General features: G+C 54.2%; 2 protein-coding genes and 1 long non-coding RNA gene across 3 annotated transcripts; all 3 read left to right on the forward strand.

The window, feature by feature from the left end:
• Positions 1–1,030: 1,030 nt before the first annotated feature.
• Positions 1,031–8,069, forward strand: LOC144950202 (uncharacterized). The gene is made up of 3 exons (XR_013640356.1): positions 1,031–1,102; positions 4,209–4,330; positions 7,974–8,069. It is a non-coding gene; the product is annotated as an uncharacterized LOC144950202 (long non-coding RNA).
• A 79-nt stretch (positions 8,070–8,148) lies between these two features.
• On the forward strand, positions 8,149–13,218 carry LOC144950138 (uncharacterized). The gene is made up of 4 exons (XM_078880200.1): positions 8,149–8,292; positions 11,280–11,403; positions 12,914–13,008; positions 13,202–13,218. The coding sequence occupies exons 1-4, from the start codon at positions 8,184–8,186 to the stop codon at positions 13,216–13,218; spliced, it is 345 nt and encodes a 114-aa protein (XP_078736326.1). The 5' UTR covers positions 8,149–8,183.
• On the forward strand, positions 13,191–25,500 carry LOC144950203 (uncharacterized). Its single transcript, XM_078880278.1, has 6 exons — positions 13,191–13,380; positions 13,757–13,905; positions 17,299–17,455; positions 19,222–19,330; positions 22,817–22,907; positions 24,298–25,500. The coding sequence occupies exons 1-6, from the start codon at positions 13,218–13,220 to the stop codon at positions 24,583–24,585; spliced, it is 957 nt and encodes a 318-aa protein (XP_078736404.1). The 5' UTR covers positions 13,191–13,217; the 3' UTR covers positions 24,586–25,500.
• The last annotated feature ends 925 nt before the right edge of the window (positions 25,501–26,425 follow it).

The following is a 26,425-nucleotide window of genomic DNA, read 5'->3' on the forward strand; positions in this document are numbered from 1 at the left end:
CGGTGGTTGGTGGTGTTGGCAGTGGTGGCGGTGGTGGTGGTTGGTGGTGGTGGTGGTGGAGGTGGTGGTGGTGGCGGTGGTGGTGGCGGTGGTTGGTGGTGTTGGCAGTGGTGGCGGTGGTGGTGGTTGGTGGTGGTGGTGGAGGTGGTGGTGGTGGTGGCGGTGGTGGTGGTGGTTGGTGGTGGTGGTAGCGGTGGTGGTGGCGGTGGTTGGTGGTGGTGGTGGTTGGTGGTGGTGGTGGTGGTTGGTGGTGGTGGTTGGTGGCGGTGGTTGGTGGTGGTGGTGGTGGCGGTAGTGGTGGTTAACACGCTGCGCTACGAACCTGGCGACCCGGGTTCGATTCCCGCTCACGGCCACTGCCAATCCCCCTAGGTCGACTCAGCCTCAAATGAGTACCTGGTGCGGTGTTTAGTAAACATCGCCGCTGGGGAGACAAAGGCGGCCGGGCGTGGTGCTGGCCACCCGCCCCCTTGTGTGCCTTTCCGACCTTCATAGGTGCTGCTCGCTTAAAGCACTTGCCCCAACAGTCTATTACAGGCTACACGGGGGATCTTTGTATTTGTTTGGGTAGGGGAATAACCGTATTCACCAGATCACAAGACGCGCTTCCTCCCTGCCCCCTCAGGTGTCTGTGTGACTGTGTGTCTGTGTCTGTGTGGTTGTGTGACTGTGTGTCTGTGTCTGTGTGGTTGCGTGCCTGTGCGTCTGTGCGTCTGTGTGTCTGTGTTTTAAGTGCGTGGTGAGCGGTGGTGCCGCGGTTAGCGCGCCGCGCTACGAACCCGGCGGCCCCGGTTTCGATTCCCGCTCACGGCCACTGCCAATCCCCCTAGGTCGACTCAGCCTCAAATGAGTACCTGCTGCGGTGCGTCGTAAACATCGCCACTGGGGATACAAAGGCGGCCGGGCGTGGTGCTGTCCACGGTACTGCCTCGTGTGCCCGTCCGGCACCTTGATGGGTGTTTGCTAAGGCCGCTGTGGGTTTGTGGTGTGCAGGAGGACATGATGATGATGATCGCGACGGCGATGATCGCGATGATGTTGACGATTGGAGAGGTGTCTTCTGCACTGACCGCGTCGGTTGCAGGAACAAGTTTGCAACAGGGTAAGGGCTTCACACAATGACAAAGCTACCACCGTATGAGCCTTTAACAGACTGTTGGGGCAAGTGCTGTTAGCCAGCACACACGCATACATCGACGCGGAAACACGACGGCATCAAGATGCAAACATACAAAAATAGCCACGAATCACCACTAAGTGGCAGTGACGTCGCCACGGCGCTTGTACCAGGCTAGGTGCACCTTGAGGCCCTCACGTGAGGAGGAGGTCACGGGACAGACCCAGGTGCCATGGATTGACTGTTGTGCCAGGCTAGGTGCAGGAGGTCACGGGACAGACCCAGGTGCCATGGGTTGACTGCTGTGCCAGGCTAGGTGCAGGAGGCCACGGGACAGACCCAGGTGCCATGGGTTGACTGCTGTGCCAGGCTAGGTGCAGGAGGTCACGGGACAGACCCAGGTGCCATCGGTTGACTGTTGTGCCAGGCTAGGTGCAGGAGGCCACGGGACAGACCCAGGTGCCATGGGTTGACTGCTGTGCCAGGCTAGGTGCAGGAGGCCACGGGACAGACCCAGGTGCCATGGGTTGACTGCTGTGCCAGGCTAGGTGCAGGAGGCCACGGGACAGACCCAGGTGCCATGGGTTGACTGCTGTGCCAGGCTAGGTGCAGGAGGTCATGGGACAGACCCAGGTGCCATGGGTTGACTGCTGTGCCAGGCTAGGTGCAGGAGGCCACGGGACAGACCCAGGTGCCATGGGTTGACTGCTGTGCCAGGCTAGGTGCAGGAGGCCACGGGACAGACCCAGGTGCCATGGGTTGACTGCTGTGCCAGGCTAGGTGCAGGAGGTCATGGGACAGACCCAGGTGCCATAGGTTGACTGCTGTGCCAGGCTAGGTGCAGGAGGCCACGGGACAGACCCAGGTGCCATGGGTTGACTGCTGTGCCAGGCTAGGTGCAGGAGGCAACGGGACAGACCCATGTGCCATGGGTTGACTGCTGTGCCAGGCTAGGTGCAGGAGGTCATGGGACAGACCCAGGTGCCATCGGTTGACTGCTGTGCCAGGCTAGGTGCAGGAAGTCACGGGACAGACCCAGGTGCCGTGGGTTGACTGCTGTGCCAGGCTAGGTGCAGGAGGACTGAGATGGCTGGCAGATGCACCGCCTATGCTCCCCACTGTGCCAACTTTTCTGCGTTTTAGCCGCCCGGCGTTCCTCTCGTTGTTGTGAGCGTCGCTCCTCCGCTCGTTGTTGGAAGGCCTGTTGACACCGCTGGTACCGGTCAGCGGCAAGTCCACTCAGCTCCACATCCTCCTGCACCACATCACTTCATCTCTTGTCTCAACTACTGTACATACACACGTACATACACATGCACATACACGCAAGATAGGATTACAAAGGTCCCCCGTGTAGCCTTAACAGACTGTTGCGGATGGTGTTTGCCATGAGCTGGAATCGAACTCGGGCCGCCGGGTTCGTAGCGCGGCGTGCTAACCGCGGCACCACCGCTCCCCACGCACTAAAAACACACAGACGCACAGACGCACAGACACACAGACACACAAACGCACAGACACACAGACACACAGTCACACAGACGCACAGACACACAAACGTACAGACGCACAGACGCACAGACGCACAGACACACAGACACACAGACACACAGACACACAAACGCACAGACGCACAGACACACAGACACACAGACACACAGTCACACAGACGCACAGACACACAAACGCACAGACGCACAGACACACAGACACACAGACACACAGTCACACAGACGCACAGACACACAACCACCTGATTACATTTCACAACACAGAGAGGGGGAGGGAGGGGGAGGGAGGGGGAGTGAGTGAATTGGTGATGATGATGTTGAGATGATGATTTTGGTGATGTTGTTGAGATGGTAGTGATGTTGATTCTGGTCGCAAGAATGTTGTTAAGATGGCATTGAGATGGTGACGATTATGAGATGGTGATGATGTTCAGATGGCGGTGATGTCGAGGATGTGGTGTTGATGTTGAGATGGTCGTGCTGTTGGCGATGTTGGCGATGTTGATGATGAGGGTGATGTTGGTCATGATGATGGTGGTGATGATGATGATGGTGATGTCGGTGATGATGATGTCGGTGATGATGATGTTGGTGATGATGTTGGGGGTGATGGTGATGTTGATGATGATGATGATGTCGGTGATGATGATGTCGGTGATGATGATGTCGGTGATGATGATGGTGATGTTGGTGATGATGTTGGGGGTGATGGTGATGTTGATGTCGGTGATGATGATGTTGATGTTGGTGATGATGTTGGGGGTGATGGTAATGTTGATGATGATGATGTCGGTGATGATGATGTCGGTGATGATGATGTCGGTGATGATGATGTTGATGGTGATGTTGGTGATAATGTTGGGGGTGATGGTGATGTTGATGATGATGATGATGTCGGTGATGATGATGTCGGTGATGATGTTGGGGGTGATGGTAATGTTGATGATGATGATGTCGGTGATGATGATGTCGGTGATGATGATGTCGGTGATGATGATGTCGGTGATGATGATGTCGGTGATGATGATGTTGATGGTGATGTTGGTGATAATGTTGGGGGTGATGGTGATGTTTTTGATGATGATGATGATGTCGGTGATGATGATGTCGGTGATGATGATGTCGGTAATGATGATGATGGTGGTGGTGATGATGGTGTTGGTGATGATGTTGATGGTGATGATGGTGATGATGATGGTGATGATGATGTTGGTGATGATGTTGGGGGGGATGGTGATGTCGATGATGGTGATGTTGATGAGGATGTTGGTGATGATGTTGGGGGTGATGTTGATGATGATGATGATGTCGGTGATGATGATGTCGGTGATGATGATGTTCATGGTGATGTTGATGATGTCGGTGATGATGATGTTGGTGATGATGTTGGGGGTGATGATGATGTTGATGGTGATGTTGGTAATGATGATGATGGTGATGATGTCGGCGATGATGGTGTTGTCTCCGTAGGCGCGAACCTGAGTCTGGAACACAGCGAGAACCACGACACGGTGATGTTGGTGATGATGTTGGTGATGATGTTGGTGATGGTGATGGTGATGATGGTGTTGTCTCCGTAGGCGCGAACCTGAGTCTGGAACACAGCGAGAATCACGACACGGTGATGTTGCGATGGCATCCTCAGGCGCCCAAAGCCAACTACAGCATCTACGCTCGCAACGGACAACGCGGCGAGTGGAACGTGAGTGCTCTAGGTGGACTCAGCCTCAAATGAGTACAGTGCCCCTGGTTTGTTTGGTATACCAAACATCGGCACTGGGGAGACAAAGGCGGCCGTGGCTTGGCCGTGCCCACACCAGCCTCCGTAGGTGCTCCTCGTTTAGCTGCACTTGCCCCAGTAGCATACGTGGGCTACACGGGGGACATTTGTCTTTGTGTTGTCTATGGCGCAGTGCTGAGCCGATGATGATTGCACTGATTTCAGTGGAGTCATTATGGCGACGGCACAGGAGTCGTTCGCTCACGGAGAGAGAGAGGCAGAGACAGAGGGGACGACTCAGGCAGAGAGAGGGGACGACTCAGGCAGAGAGAGAGGACGACTCAGAGAGAGAGAGAGGACGATTCAGAGAGAGAGGACGACTCAGAGAGAGAGGACGACTCAGAGAGAGAGGACGACTCGGAGAGAGGACGACTCAGAGAGAGAGAGGACGATTGGGACAGAGAGAGAGAGGATGACTCAGAGAGAGAGGACGACTCAGAGAGAAAGAGAGAGAGAGAGAGGACGACTCGGAGAGAGAGAGGACGACTCAGAGAGTGAGAGGGAACGACTCAGAGAGAGAGAGAGAGAGAGAGAGAGAGAGAGGACGACTCGGAGAGAGAGAGGACGACTCAGAGAGTGAGAGGGAACGACTCAGAGAGAGAGGATGACTCAGAGAGAGAGAGAGGACGACTCAGAGAGAGAGAGCGACTCAGAGAGTGAGAGGACGACTCAGAGAAAAAGAGAGAGAGAGGACGACTCAGAGAGAGAGGACGACTCAGAGAGAGAGAGGACGACTCAGAGAGAGAGAGAGGACGACTCAGAGAGAAAGATGACGACTCAGAGAGAGAGAGAGAGGACGACTCAGAGAGAAAGAGAGAGAGAGGACGACTCAGAGAGAGAGGACGACTCAGAGAGAGAGAGAGGACGACTCAGAGAGAGAGAGAGAGGACGACTCAGAGAGAAAGAGGACGACTCAGAGAGAGAGGATGACTCAGAGAGAAAGGACGACTCAGAGAGAGAGGACGACTCAGAGAGAGAGAGAGCGACTCAGAGAGAGAGGATGACTCAGAGAGAGAGGACGACTCAGAGAGAGAGGACGACTCAGAGAGAGAGAGAGAGAGAGGACGACTCAGAGAGAGAGGACGACTCAGAGAAAAAGAGAGAGAGGACGACTCGGAGAGAGAGAGGACGACTCAGAGAGAGAGGATGACTCAGAGAGAGAGAGAGAGAGAGAGAGAGAGAGGACGACTCAGAGAGAGAGAACGACTCGGAGAGAGAGAGAGAGAGAGAGAGAGAGAGAGAGAGAGAGGACGACTCAGAGAGAGAGGACGACTCAGAGAGAGAGAGAGAGAGGACGACTCAGAGAGAGAGGATGACTCAGAGAGAGAGAGAGAGAGAGAGAGAGAGAGAGAGAGAGAGGACGACTCAGAGAGAGAGAGAGGACGACTCAGAGAGAGAGGACGACTCAGAGAGAGAGAGGACGACTCGGAGAGAGAGGACGACTCAGAGAGAGAGAGAGCGACTCAGAGAGTGAGAGGACGACTCAGAGAGTGAGAGGGAACGACTCAGAGAGAGAGAGGACGACTCAGAGAGAGAGAGGACGACTCAGAGAGAGAGACAGAGAGAGAGGACGACTCAGAGAGAGAGGACGACTCAGAGAGAGAGCGACTCAGAGTGAGAGGACGACTCAGAGAGTGAGAGGGAACGACTCAGAGAGAGAGAGGACGACAGAGAGAGAGAGAGCGACTCAGAGAGAGAGAGGACGACTCAGAGAGAGAGAGGATGACTCAGAGAGAGAGAGGACGACTCAGAGAGAGAGAGGACGACTCAGAGAGAGAGGACGACTCAGAGAGAGAGAGCGACTCAGAGAGAGAGGGGACGACTCAGAGAGAGAGAGGACGACTCAGAGAGAGAGACAGAGAGAGAGGACGACTCAGAGAGAGAGGACGACTCAGAGAGAGAGCGACTCAGAGAGAGAGAGGACGACTCAGAGAGAGAGAGGATGACTCAGAGAGAGAGAGGACGACTCAGAGAGAGAGAGGACGACTCAGAGAGAGAGGACGACTCAGAGAGAGAGAGCGACTCAGAGAGAGAGGGGACGACTCAGAGAGAGAGAGGACGACTCAGAGAGAGAGAGGACGACTCAGAGAGAGAGAGGATGACTCAGAGAGAGAGAGAGCGACTCAGAGAGAGAGAGGACGACTCAGAGAGAGAGAGGACGACTCAGAGAGAGAGGATGACTCAGAGAGAGAGAGGACGACTCAGAGAGAGAGAGGATGACTCAGAGAGAGAGAGGACGACTCAGAGAGAGAGAGGACGACTCAGAGAGAGAGGATGACTCAGAGAGAGAGAGAGAGCGACTCAGAGAGTGAGAGGACGACTCAGAGAGAGAGAGGACGACTCAGAGAGAGAGAGAGGACGACTCAGAGAGAGAGAGGACGACTCAGAGAGAGAGAGAGGACGACTCAGAGAGAGAGAGAGGACGACTCAGAGAGAGAGAGAGGACGACTCAGAGAGAGAGAGGACGACTCAGAGAGAGAGAGGACGACTCAGAGAGAGAGAGAGAGCGACTCAGAGAGAGAGAGGACAACTCAGAGAGAGAGGATGACTCAGAGAGAGAGGACGACTCAGAGAGAGAGGGGACGACTCAGAGAGAGAGAAAGAGAGGACGACTCAGAGAAAGAGAGAGAGGACGACTCAGAGATAGAGGACGACTCAGAGAGAGAGAGAGGGGGGACGACTCAGAGTGAGAGGACGACTCAGAGAGAGAGAGGACGACTCAGAGAGAGAGAGAGAGGGGGGACGACTCAGAGTGAGAGGACGACTCAGAGAGAGAGAGAGAGAGAGGACGACTCAGAGAGAAAGGACGACGCATAGAGAGGACGACTCAGAGAAAGAGGGGGGACGACTCAGAGAGAGAGAGGACGACTCAGAGAGAGAGGACGACTCAGAGAGAGAGGACGACTCAGAGAGAGAGAGAGAGGACGACTCAGAGTGAGAGGACGACTCATAGAGAGGACGACTCAGAGAGAGAGGACGACTCAGAGAGAGAGAGAGAGAGGACGACTCAGAGAGAAAGGACGACTCATAGAGAGGACGACTCAGAGAGAGAGGGGGGACGACTCAGAGAGAGAGAGGACGACTCAGAGAGAGAGAGAGAACGACTCAGAGGCACCAGGAGGTGGAGTCACAGACGAAGGCAGCAGCAGCCACGTGGCGGTGAGGAACCAGCGCTGCCAACAAGGTGCAAGATCTGCAGTCCTCTATTTATATTATTCAGATTCCATCGGCCAATTAGAGAGCTTGTCATTGTGTGGTGGTGGTGGTTGACGCACATCTCACCACGACTCTGGTTACGTCCCATTGTCCACCCGTTGTCCACCCATTGTCCACCTATTGACCACACATTGTCCACCTATTGACCACTCATTGTCCACCTATTGACCACACATTGTCCACCTATTGACCACACATTGTCCACCTATTGACAACACATTGTCCACCCGTTGTCCACCCATTGTCCACCTATTGACCACACATTGTCCACCTATTGACCACTCATTGTCCACCTATTGACCACTCATTGTCCACCCGTTGTCCACCCGTTGTCCACCCCGCCCGCCAGGAATACACCTCCTGCTGCGGTCAAGCGCTCCTCCCGTTCCAGCCCGATCGAAGAATCACGGCCGCTGTCTGCCTCAACAGACGTGCTGATGATGATGATGACGGTGACGGTGATGGTGAGGAGGAGGAGGGGAGGGAGGAGGAGGGGGAGGCAGGAGGAGCGGATCTGAGTTCCGAGTGCGGCCAGGGATGCGACGCACAGAGACCCTCCATGTGCCACTCCAGCGACGACGACGACGGCGACGAGGGGAGCGAAGATGAGGGGGCATTGACCCCCGAGGGAGACCCCAGGTGCGAGCTGATCACGTGGGAACCACCAGGTGAGACCCTTTCACGTAACGACTCTGACCCCCTCCACCACCCACCCCCCGTACCCCCCCCCCCCCCACCAGCCTCCCACCATCCCCTTTGCACGGCGACCCGAGTTGGATTGCCCGCTCGCCAGAGGTCGCAACCGGGTACCCGATACCCGTATCCTACCCGATACCCGGCTACCCGTACCCGGCCGGGTACGGGTACGGGTAGGCCGTGAGTCACTGGTGAGTCACCGTTTGTCACTCATTTCGGGTAGGGAACGGGTACCCGTACCCGGCCGGGTACGGGTACCCGTTTGCGACCCTGGTGCGGCCGGGTACGGGAACGGGTAAGGAATCAAAAACCGTTTGCGGGACACCGATCTGAAACCGCTTTCCTGGGACTCCCCGAGGTAGACTCGGCCTCGAATGCGCGTACGAGGCTCGGCAGTGGGGGGGGGGGGTATAACAGCATTCTCCTTTTTAAATCCTTTATATTAAGTTCGCTTGCTCACTTACGACCGTGCAAATCTTTCGGTCGTTTTTTAACCCACTTCCCGTGATCCAATCGAGCTGACATTTTGCACACAGACTCGTTGTGCGTGACAATGCATTTTCGTGAAAACATTTTTCCAAAATTTTACACTTTTTAGGGAATTTTTTTAAAATATTTTAGTACCAATTGCTTAATGGTGCAATGCAATCATCTGACCCATAGGTGGCAGCCATCTCAAGCCAGAGGACGAGAGGACTCTAGCCGCCCCGATGCCACGCATATAAAGGATTTATAGTGAAAAACGTTGTTTTTACGGGTTTACTTGTTTGTATTTGATTGTCAGCCAACGCTGGGTACAAACAACAACATGGACATTTTCGTTCTCTTCTAGCATGTCCACCAACAGGTGCTTGTGCACAAACAGGTCCACGTGCACATTTTATTCTCTTTTAGCCCCGCCCCCCCCTCCCAATACGTTCCATTCATTAGCTACCACATTCAGATAAGCCCCTCCTCCCCTCCTCCCCCCTTAACTTGTATTTAAGAGCTTGTATCTTGGAATCTGTGCCTCACTTGATACATTCTAGATTTGAGGCTTTCGTGACTGCAAGGATTCATATTCTTAGTTTTTTCGGTAAAGTCACGTAGACGGAAGCTTGTGTTGCCTCCGAAACGTCGTGATTTTTATTTTATTTTTATTTTACTTTTATTAATTTTAATGTTTTACCTACGTGACTTTACCGAAAAAACCTAAGAATATGAATCACTTGATACAGTAAATGTAGCTGTGACGTGATTTTTTATTATTTTATTTCTATTATTATTTTTATTAAAAACATAACTCTGATAATGTATGCACTGTCCATTATCTGAGTTATGTTTTTTTTTGCATTATGACTGCAGGTATTGTGGTCTATGCAAACATGACTCCTTGTAAAAAAAGGTGTCAGTTTTGTTGCCAGATAGAAGCGTAAAAAAACAATTATCAGGTGTAGCCTTGTGAGCCATGTGGCTCTTGAGTAGGGGGCAACCGCATCAAACAAAATGTGAACATCTTAAAGCGACGACGCACAAACAGAAACTTCTTGGGATAGACCAGCAAAATCTTCCAGAGCACAAAAAAAAATTAACCCGTAAAAACTAACTTTTTCACTATACATCTTTTATATGCGTGTTCAATGGGCCACAACCCAGCCCACATTGGTCTTTGAAACGGGCGGCTAGAGTCCTCTCGTCCTCTGGCTTGAGATGGCTGCCACCTATGGGTCAGATGATTGTCTGCCAGCATTAAGCAATTGGTAATTAAATATTTTTTAAAAAATTCCCTAAACAGTGTAAAATTTTGGAAAAAAAATTTCACGAAAATTTATTGTCACGCACAACGAGTCTGTGTGGAAAATGCCAGCTCGATTGGATCACGGGAAGTGGGTTTAAAAACGACCGAAAGATTTGCACGGTCGTAAGCAAGCAAGCAAGCACGCAAGCACGCAAGCAAGCAAGCGAATTTAATATAAAGGATTTAAAAACAACAACACCGCCTTACAACGCCGTGTGCAAAAATCCCAGTGTGATGCAAGTCAAACAATCACAACCACAAGACGATTTAGATTCAAGCTCTCGGTTAACGTGTGCACGTTTATGTAGTTGGCCCTGTTTGGGGGTGGCTCTGTGATTAACCTGTTGCTTCAAAGTCAAGTGCGTGCCTCAGTGAAGGACACTGCACAGATACTGCCGTAGGCTGATCGATGTCTGGATGGGGTCGAGGGATGGCTCCAGATTCGTGAACCGCGTTACGAACGCCGGTGATCTGGTGATTGCTGCTCGCTCGGAGAAGGAGTTGGAGGCTCTGCTGGTGAACCTGGAGCGTGCCACTGAGATGTGGGGGTCTTGCCATCAGCGCCGACACAAAAAAAAACGAAGAACCTGCCTAGGCATTGAACGGCATCAATTACTGCACCCCCTCAGCTCCTCACTTCACCCTCAAAGTGAACCTAGCCTGGCACTTCTGCGTGTGTGGTGGCGTCAGCGTTACTTGATGGGGTGTGCTGCCCCCCCGCCCCGAACCACGTGTCCCTGTGCCCCTCACCACGTGTCCCTGTGCCCCTCACCACGTGACCCTGTGCCCCTCACCACGTGTCACTGTGCCCCGCCCCCCACCACGTGACCCTGTGCCCCGCCCCCCCCACCACGTGTCCATGCGTCCCTCACCACGTGTTCATGCGCCCCTCACCACGTGCCCCTGCCCACCCCCACCACGTGTCCATGTGTCTCCCACCACGTGACCCTGTGCCCCTCACCACGTGTCCCTCACCACGTGCCCCTCACCACGTGCCCCTCACCACGTGTCCATGTGCCCCTCCCACCACGTGCCCCTGCGCCCCTCACCACGTGTCCCTGTGCCCCCCGCCCCCCCACCACGTGTCCCTGTGCCCCGCCCCCCACCACGTGTCCCTGTGCCCCGCCCCCTCACCCTGTGCCCCCCCCCCCGCCCCCACCACGTGTCCCCTGCTGTGTGCAGGCATCCGTGGGAGTGAGGCACGTGACGTGCTCTGTGTGCAACCCTTCTACTCGGACCACGTGGTCTGCACGTGGCGGCCTGGCCCGCAGGCCCCGCCTGGCGTGCGCTACTCCCTCACATACTGGTCAGCACGCCTCGCGCTCCCTTGGGGCCGGCCATAAATGACGTCACGCGATTTTGGACGATTTTTGACCCCCCCCACCCCCCCCCGCACTTGTCACGCGGCGTCACAAAAAGTCAGACCCCCCCCCCCTCAAATATGACGTCACAAAGCTCTGTCCCCCCCCCCCTTCCCAAAAAACATATTTCCATTTTGAAAGTAAAGCATGCTTCAAATCGGTTTAAACTATTGTCATTGTAAATTTCGATTTAAAGCTTTCGTGACTGCAGGGATTCATCTTCTTGGTTCTTTCGGTAAAGTCACGTAGAAGGGAAGTAATAAAATAATAAAAATAAAACATAATAATTTTATTTTATCATGTTTTATTTTTTTTATTTTATTACTTCCCTTCTACGTGACTTTACCGAAAGAACCAAGAAGATATTGTCATTGTAGTGTGAATTTAATGTGGCCCTGCATTCTGATGTTGTAGGACAAAACATTTATCAAAAAGTCTATTTAATTAAGTGTTGTTATAACAATTAGTGTCATTACAATTCCATATTTAGTTACAGTTGCGCATTTTGATGTGACGTCACATTTCTCAAACCCCCCCCAAACCCTAGGTGCGTGACGTCATTTATGGACGGCCCCCTATCCCTCTCTCGCTCCACTCCCTCCACCACCGCTCACTCCCTCTCCATCCCTTCTCTCCCCTCACTCACTCCTCACTCACTCCCCACTCACCCACCCACTCACCCACCCACTCACTCACTCACTCTCTCCCCACTCACTCCCCACTCACTCACTCACTCCCCACTCACTCACCCACCCACTAACTCACCCACTCACTCCTCACTCACTCCCCACTCACTCACTCCTCACTCACTCACTCCTCACTCACTCACTCCCTCACTCCCCACTCACTCGCCAACTCACCCACTCACTCTCTCCCCACTCACTCACTCACCCACTCACCCACTCCTCACTCCTCACCCACTCCTCACTCACCCACTCCTCACTCACCCACTCACTCACTCCTCACTCACTCACCCACTCACTCCTCACTCACTCACTCACCCACTCACTCACCCACTCACTCCTTACTCACTCCCCACTCACCCACTCCTCACCCACTCCTCACTCACTCCTCACTCACTCCTCACTCACTCACTCACTCCCCACTCACTCACTCCACTCTCTCCCCACTCACTCACTCACTCACCCACTCCTCACTCACTCACCCACTCCTCACTCCTCACTCACCCACTCCTCACTCCTCACTCACTCACCCACTCCTCACTCACTCACCCACTCCTCACTCCTCACTCACTCACTCCCCACTCACTCACTACACTCTCTCCCCACTCCTCACTCACTCACTTACTCCCCACTCTCTCCCCACTCACCCACTCACTCACCCACCCACCCACTCCTCACTCACTCACTCCCCACTCTCTCCTCACTCACTCCCCACTCTTTCCTCACTCCCCACTCTTTCCTCACTCACTCCTCACTCCACTCCCCGCCTCAGGCCCACCATGCGCAGCAAATGGAGCGAGGTGAGGGAGGTCGAGGTGAGGGAGGTGAGCGAGGTGAGGGAGGGCGAGGTGAGGGAGGCGAGGGAGGGCGAGGTGAGGGAGGTGAGGGAGGCGAGGGAGGTGAGGGAGGTGAGAGAGGCGAGGGAGGGCGAGGTGAGGGAGGTGAGGGAGGTGAGGGAGGGCGAGGTGAGGGAGGGCGAGGTGAGGGAGGCGAGGGAGGGCGAGGTGAGGGAGGTGAGGGAGGTGAGGGAGGCGAGGGAGGGCGAGGTGAGGGAGGTGAGGGAGGGCGCCGTCGTGATGGGCTCCACCCCGGGCTCCTCGGGGCTCGGCTCGGAGCTCCTGCGGGCCTCGTTCCCCGTGGGCGAGCCGGTGGACTTGTGCCACGGCATCTCGGTGCTCATCAGCAGTCTGGATGCGAGGGTGCGACCCGTCTACCGCACGCTGCCGGCGAGAAGACTGAGTACGGGCACACACAGACGATGTTCTCACCCCCCCAACCCCACATCCCCATCACCCCCCCCCCCCCCACGACCTCCTGTACACTAGGCGAGGTAGTCAACATCTCCTAGCCACCGTGATGATGATGATGAGAGAGACACAGACTCCAAACATACAGCAGCAGGCATCGTCAGGGTCAGGATCGAACCCACGACCTCCTGCACACCAGGCGAGGTAGTCAACATCTCCTAGCCACCCTCAATGACTCTGCGTGAGTCACTGACGACCAGGCTGAGACCACCACCTCACTCCAACCAAGCCCGGCTCACTCTGTGTGCGTCTATAGGGGTCTCAGCGGCACCCCTAATGTGATTTTCCCGTCCGCATTTGTATCCCAGTCCAAGCCCCGGGGCCTGGGAATCTCTCCCTGAAGAATGACAGCCATGGGAACTTGGTGGTGAGTTGGGAAGTTCCCGACCTGACGCCCATCTCGAGACTACCGAGCATCCTGGTGTACAACGTGTGCATGACGGACAGCGTGGGCACGGTGAGGACCACGCCATCGTCAGCACCACCACCACCGTCACCATCATCAGCAGCATCATCATCAGCAGCACCATCGTCGTCAGCACCATCATCACCATCATCACCATCATCAGCATCATCATCATCAGCACCATCATCATCATCAGCACCATCATCATCAGCACCACCACCATCATCAGCACCACCACCATCATCAGCACCACCACCATCAGCACCACCACCATCATCAGCACCACCACCATCGTCGGCACCACCACCATCATCAGCACCACCACCATCATCAGCACCACCACCATCATCAGCACCACCACCATCACCACCAGCACCATCATCATCACCACCATCATCATCAGCACCATCATCATCAGCACCATCATCATCAGCACCGTCACCATCAGCAGCATCACCATCGTCAGCACCGTCATCATCAGCAGCATCATCATCAGCATCATAATCATCAGCACCATAATCATCAGCAACATCATCGTCAGCACCACCATCATCGTCAGCACCACCATCATCATCAGCATCATCATCAGCACCATCATCAGCATCATTAGCACCATCTTCAGCAGCCGTTATCAAGATCATCATCAGCAGCAGCATCATCAGCAGTGTCATCATCACTGTCATTACTACCATCACTATCGGCAAGCATCATTAGCAGCAGCCGTTATCAGCATCATCAGCAGTAGCTGTCCCCCATCACCAATACCATCATCACTGTCATCATTACGACCATCATCATCGGCAGCATCGGCAGCATGATCAGCAACAGCCATTATCAGCATCAGCATCATCATGAACAGGGGCGTTATAGAATAATAAAATAAGAATAGGCTTTACCTCTTTCTGGCAATAAAACCGGAGTTGCGTAAAGACGTCCCAACGCCACATATATCAAACTCTTTGCGAGAAGAAATCAAGTCTGCATTCACCACACACACACAGTACTTGCGACGAACGTGCTAATGAGCACGCTCTGACGAGATCTAGTCGATGCATTTGTCTTTGAAACTGATTGGCCTGCACCACAGACGGCCTTTTGCGTGGCCAAATCTCACCGGTGTTGAACCAGAGAACGCCAAAATGCGGCCAGTACACAGACAATGCCACGCGTTCTTTGAAATACGTAATCGACCGGGCTATGCGTTAATTGTGTGTTGACCGACTCTCTGTGTTGCATTACATTACATTTCGATATTTTGCGAGGTTATTTAATTTTAGTGTGCCTTTCTCCTGATTTTCAAGCTTGCGTACCGTACCACGTCGTTGTCCACTCATTGACATGCTAATTTTTTCTCTGCCCCCTCCCTCTCTCCGCCCCCGCCCCCCTCTCTATATTTAAGGCCTCGTCACAGAGACGATCCCTCTCTCTTTGTGCCGATACGTGTTCTCTCTGTGTGTATCTTTGTGATATCTGTCTGCTTATATGTCTGTCTATATTTCGATTTAAAGCTTTCGTGACTGCAGGGATTCATCTTCTTGGTTCTTTCGGTAAAGTCACGTAAAAGGGAAGTAATAAAATAATAAAAAATAAAACATAATAAAATAAAATAATATAATAAAATAAAAATAAAATATTATTATGTTTTATTTTTATTATTTTATTACTTCCCTTCTACGTGACTGTACCGAAAGAACCAAGAAGATGTCTGTCTATAGTTTTCTGGTTAGATTTGTGTTGCTATTTCTTTTATACCTGATGACGATTGCTTGTGTTGCAATCGAAACGTCGTAGTATGCAATTATTTAATTTATTATTTTATCTTTATACGTGACTTTACCGAAAGAACCAAAGAATAATGCCACGCGTATCAGAGCTTTTATAGCTCGGGGTTAACAGCAGCTCCATCACGATGTACTTGAGTTTCTTTGGAGCCATGATAAAGGTTTGATGCCGGCAAAAACGGTCCCATGAGACGCGCATTTATGCCATTTGGTTCTTTCGGTAAAGTCACGTAGGTTAGGACAACACATTCCTGCGGAGGGAGCCGGTAGGAACGTTGGGTCGCTCGTTCAATGGCCAGGGTCAACGTGTGGATGAATCTTCTTGGTTCTTTCGGTAAAGTCACGTAGGTTAGGACAACACATTCCTGCGGAGGGAGCCGGTAGGAACGTTGGGTCGCTCGTTCAATGGCCAGGGTCAACGTGTGGATGAATCTGCTTGGTTCTTTCGGTAAAGTCACGTAGGTTAGGACAACACATTCCTGCGGAGGGAGCTGGTAGGAACGTTGGGTCGCTCGTTCAATGGCCAGGGTCAACGTGTGGATGAATCTTCTTGGTTCTTTCGGTAAAGTCACGTAGGTTAGGACAACACATTCCTGCGGAGGGAGCTGGTAGGAACGTTGGGTCGCTCGTTCAATGGCCAGGGTCAACGTGTGGATGAATCTTCTTGGTTATTTCGGTAAAGTCACGTAGAAGGGAAGTAATGAAATAATAAAAATAAAACATAATAAAATAAAATAATTCTCACGACGTTTCGGCTACAACGCAAGCAGCCGTCTTCAGGTGAAGAATGAGACACTGCCAAGCTAGGAGCTCATATATAAGCTGGGTTGGAGGTGGAAGAAGAGCGCCTTAACAAAAAGAATGTGCATATCAAGAGGAATTTAGCATATTCATGGGAAATGCGTAGGAGGTGGGCGGGGGGGGTTTCAAAGTCATATTATGCCCATGCATTACCGAAAGAACCAAGAAGATGAATCCCTGCAGTCACGAAAGCTTTAAATCGAAAAGTGTGGATGAATGTTGAAGATGAAGCTCACCTCATAACCTCCTCCTCGTCATCATCCTCCTGTAGTTCATCTTCTTGGTTCTTTCGGTAAAGTCACGTAGAAGGGAAGTAATAAAATAATAAAAAATAAAACATAATAAAACCATTCTCACGACGTATCGGCCACAACGCAAGCAGCCGTCCTCAGGTGAAAACCAGGTCTGTCGAGGCGACAGCGTATGAATGAAACAGCACACGTGCTTGGAGCATATATATAAGCTGGGTTGGAAGGGGGGAAAGGGCGCCTTGACAAAAGAATATGCATATCAAGAGGCATTTAGCATATTTATGGGAAATGCAGGTATGTGATTAGTACTACTCACGTTGTGGCCGAAACGTCGTGAGAATTGTTTTATTGTTTTATTTTTATTATTTTATTACTTCCCTTCTACGTGACTTTACCGAACGAACCAAGAAGATGAATCCCTGCAGTCACGAAAGCTTTACATCGAAATATAATAATATTATATGATCATATTATTATATTATATTATTTTATTATGTTTTATTTTTATTCTTGTATCACTTCCCTTCTACGTGACTTTACCGAAAGAACCAAGAAGATGAATCGCTGCAGTCACGAAAGAAGCTTTAAATCGAAATCTAATCCTCCTGCAGATTTGTATCGAGAGGAAGGAGCCCATGGCGTTCGTGGACAATGAGAAGGTGCACCACATCGCGGTGCAGGCCCGGCTGTGTGACAGCTGGGACGTCATCGGGGACACCAAGAAGTGCTGGGATCACTGCAGCGAGTGGCAGCACCTCGTGATCCCAGGTGACGGTGGTGGTGGTGGTGATGGTGATGGTGGTGATGGTGATAATGCTGATGACAGTGGTGATGATGGTGGTGGTGGTGGTGGTGATGCTGATGATAGTGGTGATGATGATAGTGGTGGTGGTAATGATAATGTTGATGACAGTGGTGATGGTGATGAGAGTGGTGATGGTGATGATAGTGGTGATGATGATGGTGGTGATGATAGTGGTGGTGGTAATGATAATGGTGATGCTAATGATAGTGGTGATGAGAGTGGTGATGGTGATGATAGTGGTGATGATGATAGTGGTGGCGGTAATGATAATGGTGATGCTAATGATAGTGGTGCTGGTGATGATAGTGGTGATGGTGGTGGTGGTGATGATAGTGGTGATGACAGTGGTGATGACAGTGGTGATGATGATAGTGGTGATGAGAGTGGTGATGGTGATAGCAGCTACATTGTCTGGAGGTGTGACGTTGACTAATAATGTGGGAGGGAAACGCCGAAGGGCCTGGAGAAAAATCCACCTGCACCAAGGAGAGAGACACACAAACTACAAATACACAGCAGCAGGCGTCAGAGTCGGGATCGAACCCACGACCTCCTGTACACCAGGCGAGGTAGTCAACATCTCATAGCCACCGTGATGATGATGATGAGAGACACGCAGACTCAAATATACAGCAGCAGCAGGCGTCAGGATCGGGATGGAACCCATGACCTCCTGTACACCAGGCGAGGTAGTCAACATCTCATAGCCACCGTGATGATGATGATGAGAGACACGCAGACTCAAATATACAGCAGCAGGCGTCAGGATCGGGATGGAACCCATGACCTCCTGTACACCAGGCGAGGTAGTTAACATCTCCAAGCCACCGTGATGACGATGAGAGAGAGAGAGACACGCAAACTCCAAATATACAGCAGCAGCAGGCGTCAGGATCGGGTTAGAACCCACGACCTCCTGTACACCAGGCGAGGTAGTTAACATCTCCTAGCCACCGTGATGACGATGAGAGAGAGAGAGACACGCAAACTCCAAATATACAGCAGCAGCAGGCGTCAGGATCGGGTTAGAACCCACGACCTCCTGTACACCAGGCGAGGTAGTTAACATCTCCTAGCCACCGTGATGACGATGAGAGAGAGACACGCAAACTCAAAAAATACAGCAGCAGGCGTCAGGGTCGGGATCGAACCCACGACGTCCTGTACACCAGGCGAGGTAGTTAACATCTCCTAGCCACCGTGATGACGATGAGAGAGAGACACGCAAACTCAAAAAATACAGCAGCAGGCGTCAGGGTCGGGATCGAACCCACGACCTCCTGCACACCAGGCGAGGTAGTCAACATCTCCTAGCCACCGTGATGATGATGATGAGAGAGACACGCAGACTCCAAATATACAGCAGCAGGCATCGTCAGGGTCGCGATCGAACCCACGACCTCCTGCATACCAGGCGAGGTAGTTAACATCTCATAGCCACCGTGATGATGATGATGAGAGAGACACGCAGACTCCAAATATACAGCAGCAGGCGTCAGGGTCGGGATGGAACCCACGACCTCCTGCACACCAGGCGAGGTAGTCAACATCTCCCGGCCACATTGGCGCCCGGTGACGGAGAGACCTACAGCCCTCTGATGCGGGAGCAGCAAAGAAATCCGAAGTGCTAGGAAGCTCTTTGTCGCGCGCACGCCCCCAGTATGGGACACTTGCCCCAGCAGTCCGGCAAGGCTACACGGGGGACCTTTGTCTGTGCGTGTGTGTACAGCGCGGCTGCACGAGGGTGAAGAGGGGCAGGAGCTCCTGGTCGCGATGGCGCTCGTCGCTCCTGTCATCCTCGTCTTCCTCATCCTGTGCCTCACCGTCAAGTACAGATGGTACAGCTCAACTCCTCACCACTCACCTCACCTCCTCACCACTCACACAACTCCTCACCACTCACCTCACCACTCACACAACTCCTCACCACTCACCTCACCACACACACTCCTCACCACTCACACTCCTCACCACCCACTCAACTCCTCACCACTCACCTCACCACCCACATAACTCCTCACCACTCACCTCACCACTCACACAACTCCTCACCAGCCACTCACCTCCTCACCACCCACACACCTCCTCACCACTGACCTCACCACCCACACACCACTTCACCACCCACCTCACCACCCACACACCACCTCACCACTCACCTCACCACCCACACACCACCTCACCACTCACCTCACCACCCACACACCACCTCACCACTCACCTCACCACCCACACACCACCTCACCACCCACTCACCACCTCACCACTCACCTCACCACCCACACACCACCTCACCACCCACCCCTCACCACCCACTCACCACCTCACCACTCACCTCCTCACCACCCACACACCACCTCACCACACACCTCACCACCCACACACCACCTCACCACTCACCTCACCACCCACACACACTCCTCACCTCACCACACACACACCACCTCACCACCCACCTCACCAGCCACTCACCTCACCACCCACACACCACCTCACCACTCACCTCACCACCCACACACACTCCTCACCACTCACCTCACCACACACACACCACCTCACCACCCACCTCACCAGCCACTCACCTCACCACCCACACACCACCTCACCACCCACCCCTCACCACCCACTCACCACCTCACCACTCACCTCCTCACCACCCACACACCACCTCACCACACACCTCACCACCCACACACCACCTCACCACCCACCTCACCACCCACACAACTCCTCACCACTCACCTCACCACCCACACACCACCTCACCACTCACCTCACCACCCACACACCACCTCACCACACACCTCACCACCCACTCACCACCTCACCACTCACCTCCTCACCACCCACACACCACCTCACCACACACCTCACCACCCACACACCACCTCACCACACACACACCACCTCACCACTCACCTCACCACCCACACACCACCTCACCACTCACCTCACCACCCACACACCACCTCACCACCCACCTCACCACCCACACACCACCTCACCACCCACCTCACCACCCACACACCACCTCACCACCCACACACCACCTCACCACCCAACTCACCACCCACACAACTCCTCACCACTCACCTCCTCACCACCCACACACCACCTCACCACTCACCTCACCACCCACACACACTCCTCACCACTCACCTCACCACACACACACCACCTCACCACCCACCTCACCAGCCACTCACCTCACCACCCACACACCACCTCACCACCCACCCCTCACCACCCACTCACCACCTCACCACTCACCTCCTCACCACCCACACACCACCTCACCACACACCTCACCACCCACACACCACCTCACCACCCACCTCACCACCCACACAACTCCTCACCACTCACCTCACCACCCACACACCACCTCACCACTCACCTCACCACCCACACACCACCTCACCACACACCTCACCACCCACTCACCACCTCACCACTCACCTCCTCACCACCCACACACCACCTCACCACACACCTCACCACCCACACACCACCTCACCACACACACACCACCTCACCACTCACCTCACCACCCACACACCACCTCACCACTCACCTCACCACCCACACACCACCTCACCACCCACCTCACCACCCACACACCACCTCACCACCCACCTCACCACCCACACACCACCTCACCACCCACACACCACCTCACCACCCAACTCACCACCCACACAACTCCTCACCACTCACCTCCTCACTACCCACACACCTCCTCACCACTCACCTCACCACCCACACCTCACCACCCACACACCACCTCACCACCCAACTCACCACCCACACAACTCCTCACCACTCACCTCCTCACCACTCACTCACCTCCTCACCACTCACCTCACCACCCACACCTCACCACCCACACACCACCTCACCACCCACCTCACCACCCACACACCACCTCACCACCCACCCCTCACCACCCACACACCACCTCACCACTCACCTCACCACCCACACACCACCTCACCACACACCTCACCACCCACACACACTCCTCACCACCCACACACCACCTCACCACCCACCCCTCACCACCCACACACCACCTCACCACTCACCTCACCACCCACACACCACCTCACCACACACCTCACCACCCACACACCACCTCACCACTCACCTCACCACCCACACACCACCTCACCACACACCTCACCACCCACACACACTCCTCACCACCCACACACCACCTCACCACCCACCCCTCACCACCCACACACCACCTCACCACCCACCCCTCACCACCCACACACCACCTCACCACCCACCCCTCACCACCCACACACCACCTCACCACTCACCTCACCACCCACACACCACCTCACCACACACCTCACCACCCACACACACTCCTCACCACCCACACACCTCCTCACCAGTCGCCTCACCTCCTCACCACCCACACACATCCTCACCACTCGCCCACCCACAGGGTTGGGAAGGGAGTGTGGAACAGATGGAGATTAGCCCGCACTCCGCTGTGTGGCTCTTCCTCCACACGCACGTGACCAGCGGTGACATCGTCACGGCGCCTGTGCCAGGCTAGGTGCACGCTACCAAGCGTACGGTGCCTGTGTGATCAGTGCGCTGCGCTACGAACCAGAAGTCGCAAACGGGTTTTGATTCCTTACCCGTAGCCGGCCGCACCAGGGTCGCAAACGGGTACCCGTACCCTACCCGATACCCGGCCGGGTACGGGTAGGGTACGGGTATCGGGTACCCGATTGCGACCTCTGGGATGAAGCCATGTTGCAGGCGCGGGTGGGTTGATTCTAGGAACTTGAATTGTGAGAAGAGACAAGACGTTGGGAAATGAGTGACAAACGGTGACTCACCAGTGACTCACGGCCTACCCGTACCCGTACCCGGCCGCACCAGGGTCGCAAACGGGTACCCGTACCCGGTCGGGTACGGGTAGCCGGGTACGGGTAGGGTACGGGTATCGGGTAGGGTACGGGTATCGGGTAGGGTACGGGTATCGGGTACCCGGTTGCGACCTCTGCTACGAACCCGACGGGCCGAGTTCGATCCCCGCTCATGGCCAGCAGCACATTCAGTGGCGGTTAACATGAACCAGGCCCTGTGCTTCGCCTAGGTCGACTCAGCCTCAAATGAGTACCTGGTGCGGTGTGCAGTAAACATCGCCACTAGGGAGACAAAGGCGGCCGGGGAGTGGTGCTGGCCACCCACCCCCTCGTGCGCCGTGCCGGCCTTCACAGGTGCTACTCGCAGCACTTGCCCCAGCAGTCTGTGAAGGCTACACGGGGGACCTTTGTCTGTGTGCGCGTCCCACGCAGGATGCTCAAGGCCCACGTTTGGCCTCGAGTCCCTGGGCCCAGCGACCTCCTCCTCGACCTCAAAGTCGGCAAGGAGCAGCAGCTCGCACAGGTGACGACTCGACGGGTAGAGTCGTCCTCTCTCTCTCTGAGTCGTCCTCTCTCTCTCTGAGTCGTCCTCTCTCTCTCTCTCTGAGTCGTCCTCTCTCTCTGAGTCGTCCTCTCTCTCTCTCTCTCTCTATCTCTCTCTGAGTCGTCCTCTCTCTTTGAGTCGTCCTCTCTCTCTCTGAGTCGTCCTCTCTCTCTGAGTCGCCCTCTCTCTCTCTGAGTCGTCCTCTCTCTCTCTCTCTATCTCTCTCTGAGTCGTCCTCTCTCTCTGAGTCGTCCTCTCTCTCTGAGTCGTCCTCTCTCTCTGAGTCGTCCTCTCTCTCTCTCTCTGAGTCGTCCTCTCTCTCTCTCTGAGTCATCCTCTCTCTCTCTGAGTCGTCCTCTCTCTCTGAGTCGTCCTCTCTCTCTCTCTCTGAGTCGTCCTCTCTCTCTGAGTCGCTCTCTCTCTCTGAGTCGCCCTCTCTCTCTGAGTCGTCCTCTCTCTCTGAGTCGTCCTTTCTCTCTGAATCGTCCTCTCTCTCTCTGAGTCGTCCTCTCTCTCTGAGTCGCTCTCTCTCTCTGAGTCGTCCTCTCTCTCTGAGTCGTCCTCTCTCTCTGAGTCGTCCTTTCTCTCTGAATCGTCCTCTCTCTCTCTGAGTCGTCCTCTCTCTCTGAGTCGTCCTCTCTCTCTGAGTCGCCCTCTCTCTCTGAGTCGTCCTCTCTCTCTCTGAGTCGTCCTCTCTCTCTCTGAGTCGTCCTCTCTCTCTATCTCTATCTTTCTCTGAGTCGTCCTCTCTCTCTCTCTTAGTCGTTATCTCTCTCTGAGTCGTCCTCTCTCTCTCTGAGTCATCCTCTATCTCTGAGTCGTCCTCTCTGTCTATCGTTATCACTGTTATATTATTATTAGGGGCGCCGCGATGGGGAGATGTTAACTCCCTCACCTGGTGTACAGGAGGTCGTGGGTTTAATCCCAACCCTGACGCTTGCTGCTGCTGTATATTTGGAGTTTGCGTGTCTCTCTCTCTCTCTCTTCTCCTGTTCGTGTAGATTTTTCTCTGGATCCTCATAAAAAAAATTTTAGATTAAAACTCTAAGACGAAGGTAGTATTTTTAGTATTTTTCAGCTAAGGCCCATTGGTTATTACAAATGGCATTTATAGCAGCAGCAGCAGCAGCCAAAAACTCCAAACGGGTGATGTAACATTATACATGTGGAGGGGAAAACCGGAGGACCCAAAGCGAGAAACATCCACGCGACCACAGGGACAGAAGGAGACACGCAGACTCTAAAAACCACACAGCAGGCCTCATGGCTGTGATCGAACCCACGACCTCCTGCACACCGGGCGAGGTAGTCAACATCTCCCGGCCACCACGACGCGATTCCGAGCGCACGGTCCTGCCTCTCGTGCCAGGCCCCCACGTGCCGCGTGCCGGAGGAGATCTTCTCAAGCGTGGAGATCATCTCCGAGTGCCAATCCTCGGAGGCCGCCCGACAACCGCTCATCCCCTCCATCGCCACGACTCCACCACCACCACCACCTCCTCCTCCTACTCCGTCCGCTGCCTCCGTGGTCGTCGTGGCGGCGGCGGCGGCGGTGGCGGTCACGGTGGTCACGTGTGCCGGGCCGCTCGCCGCCGGCTCGGACTACTGCTCGCTGGCCCAGGCCAACGCGGGACCCTCGGCGTGGCGACCGGGATAAGGGCTCGCTCCATCCTCCTGCAGCTGCTCCTGCTGCTGCTACTGCTGCTGCTACTGCTGCCTCCACTCCCTCCGTACACCGTGGGGGGGGGGGGGGGGTCACCCGAAAGCAAAGCCCCGGGGCAAATTCACGATCACGACCTTCATGGACTCTTAACTCTCCTACTTCTCCCCTTTCATCTCACTCTACTCCCTTCCACGCGCTCTCCTACCTCTCCCCTCTCATCTCACTCCACTCCCCTCTCATCTCACTCCACTCCCCTCCACGCACTCTCCTACCTCTCCCCTCTCATCTCAATCTCCTCCCCTCAATGCACTTTCTGGTTTCAGCCTGGTCACCAATTACTTCCCAAAAACACCCTGATCTCATCGAGTTTCATTTTTGCACGCAAATTCGCGAAATTCCCGCTGATGCTGCGAACTTTTCGTTGTTGACAAATTCAAGTTTCGGTTTGAGCGGCACGCAACGAGCGATGACAATTCCTCGGTGGCAGGGCAAAGAGGTGGGCAAGTGCTGCCCCCTACTGCGTGTGTGTGGGTGTGCGCATGTGTGCGTGCGTGTGTGTGCGTGCGTGTGCGCGCGTGTGCGTGCGTGGGTGTGCGCATGTGTGCGCATGTGTGCGTGTGTGTGTGTGCGTGTGTGCGTGTGCGTGTGGACCAGAGCTGACGACGTCAAGAGGACGGGATCCTCAGACGTAGCTCTGCAACATTCGTTTTCGCGAGCCACCGTGTGTGCATCAGACCGACAATTAAAGAAGACGGAGATCTCGGTGGTAACTCTGTGATGTCCACTTCTGCGGGTCGTTCTGCCTGTACCAGAGCGTCACTGGGAGACAGACGGAGATCTCGGTGGTTGTTCTGTGATATCCGCTTCCGCGGGGCCGTGCTCTGCTCGCTGTGAGCGCCCCCTATTGGACGATGGGGGCAAATGGAAATGGATTTTTTGGGGGGGGAGTGGGGGGGGGCAAATAAATAAATAAATAACGGGTGGTGCGGCCTCAGTGCAAAGGCCCTCTCCCTCGTCGTCCTGGAGTTCAATTTGGGGGCAGGTTTCTGGGAATCCCCCCCCCACCACCTGAATCGGAATGTTTATTTATACTGGAGATGTTTGTTTCACAGATGTTCAGCAGTTTCACGGATGTCCAGTAGACATCCACCACAACCGCCACCACGAACACCACGACCACCACAACCACCACAACAACCACTACAAGCAAGACCACCACGACCACCACGACCACCACTAAACCACGACCAGCACCACCAACAACCAAGACCACAAACACTACCACCACCACCAAGACCACCAATACCACCACCAATACCACAACCACCACCAAGTCCACCAACACTACCACCACCACCAACACACACGACCACCACAAAAAACCAACACCACGATTACCACCACGACTACAACCACCACCACGACCACCACCACGACCACCACGACCACCACCACGACCACCAAAACCACTACCACCACGACCACCACCACGACCACCACCAAGACCACCACCACCAACACACACGACCGCCACCACGACCACCACCACCACGACCACCACCACGACCACGACCACCACCACCACACAAATGGGCCACCACGAGGCAATGTGCGCAGGTTCGTCACATGCGGTGGTGGGGTAAAGTGTGGGTACTGACAGCTCTTGCCATGCTCAGCCGCCTAGCCGGGCCGCTTCTGCTAGCGGTGGCGTGAGCTTGGCACCTGCAGGGCCTGAACCTTTACCTTGCGTAAGCATTAAATGAATACAGCACCCTGTTCGGAGTATTATGTATAAAGAAATTAATATGTACATAAAACATGTTTACGCAAATTT

Source organism: Lampetra fluviatilis, chromosome 56 (assembly GCF_964198595.1).
Source record: "Lampetra fluviatilis chromosome 56, kcLamFluv1.1, whole genome shotgun sequence".
In the NCBI taxonomy this organism is placed as follows: domain Eukaryota; kingdom Metazoa; phylum Chordata; class Hyperoartia; order Petromyzontiformes; family Petromyzontidae; genus Lampetra; species Lampetra fluviatilis.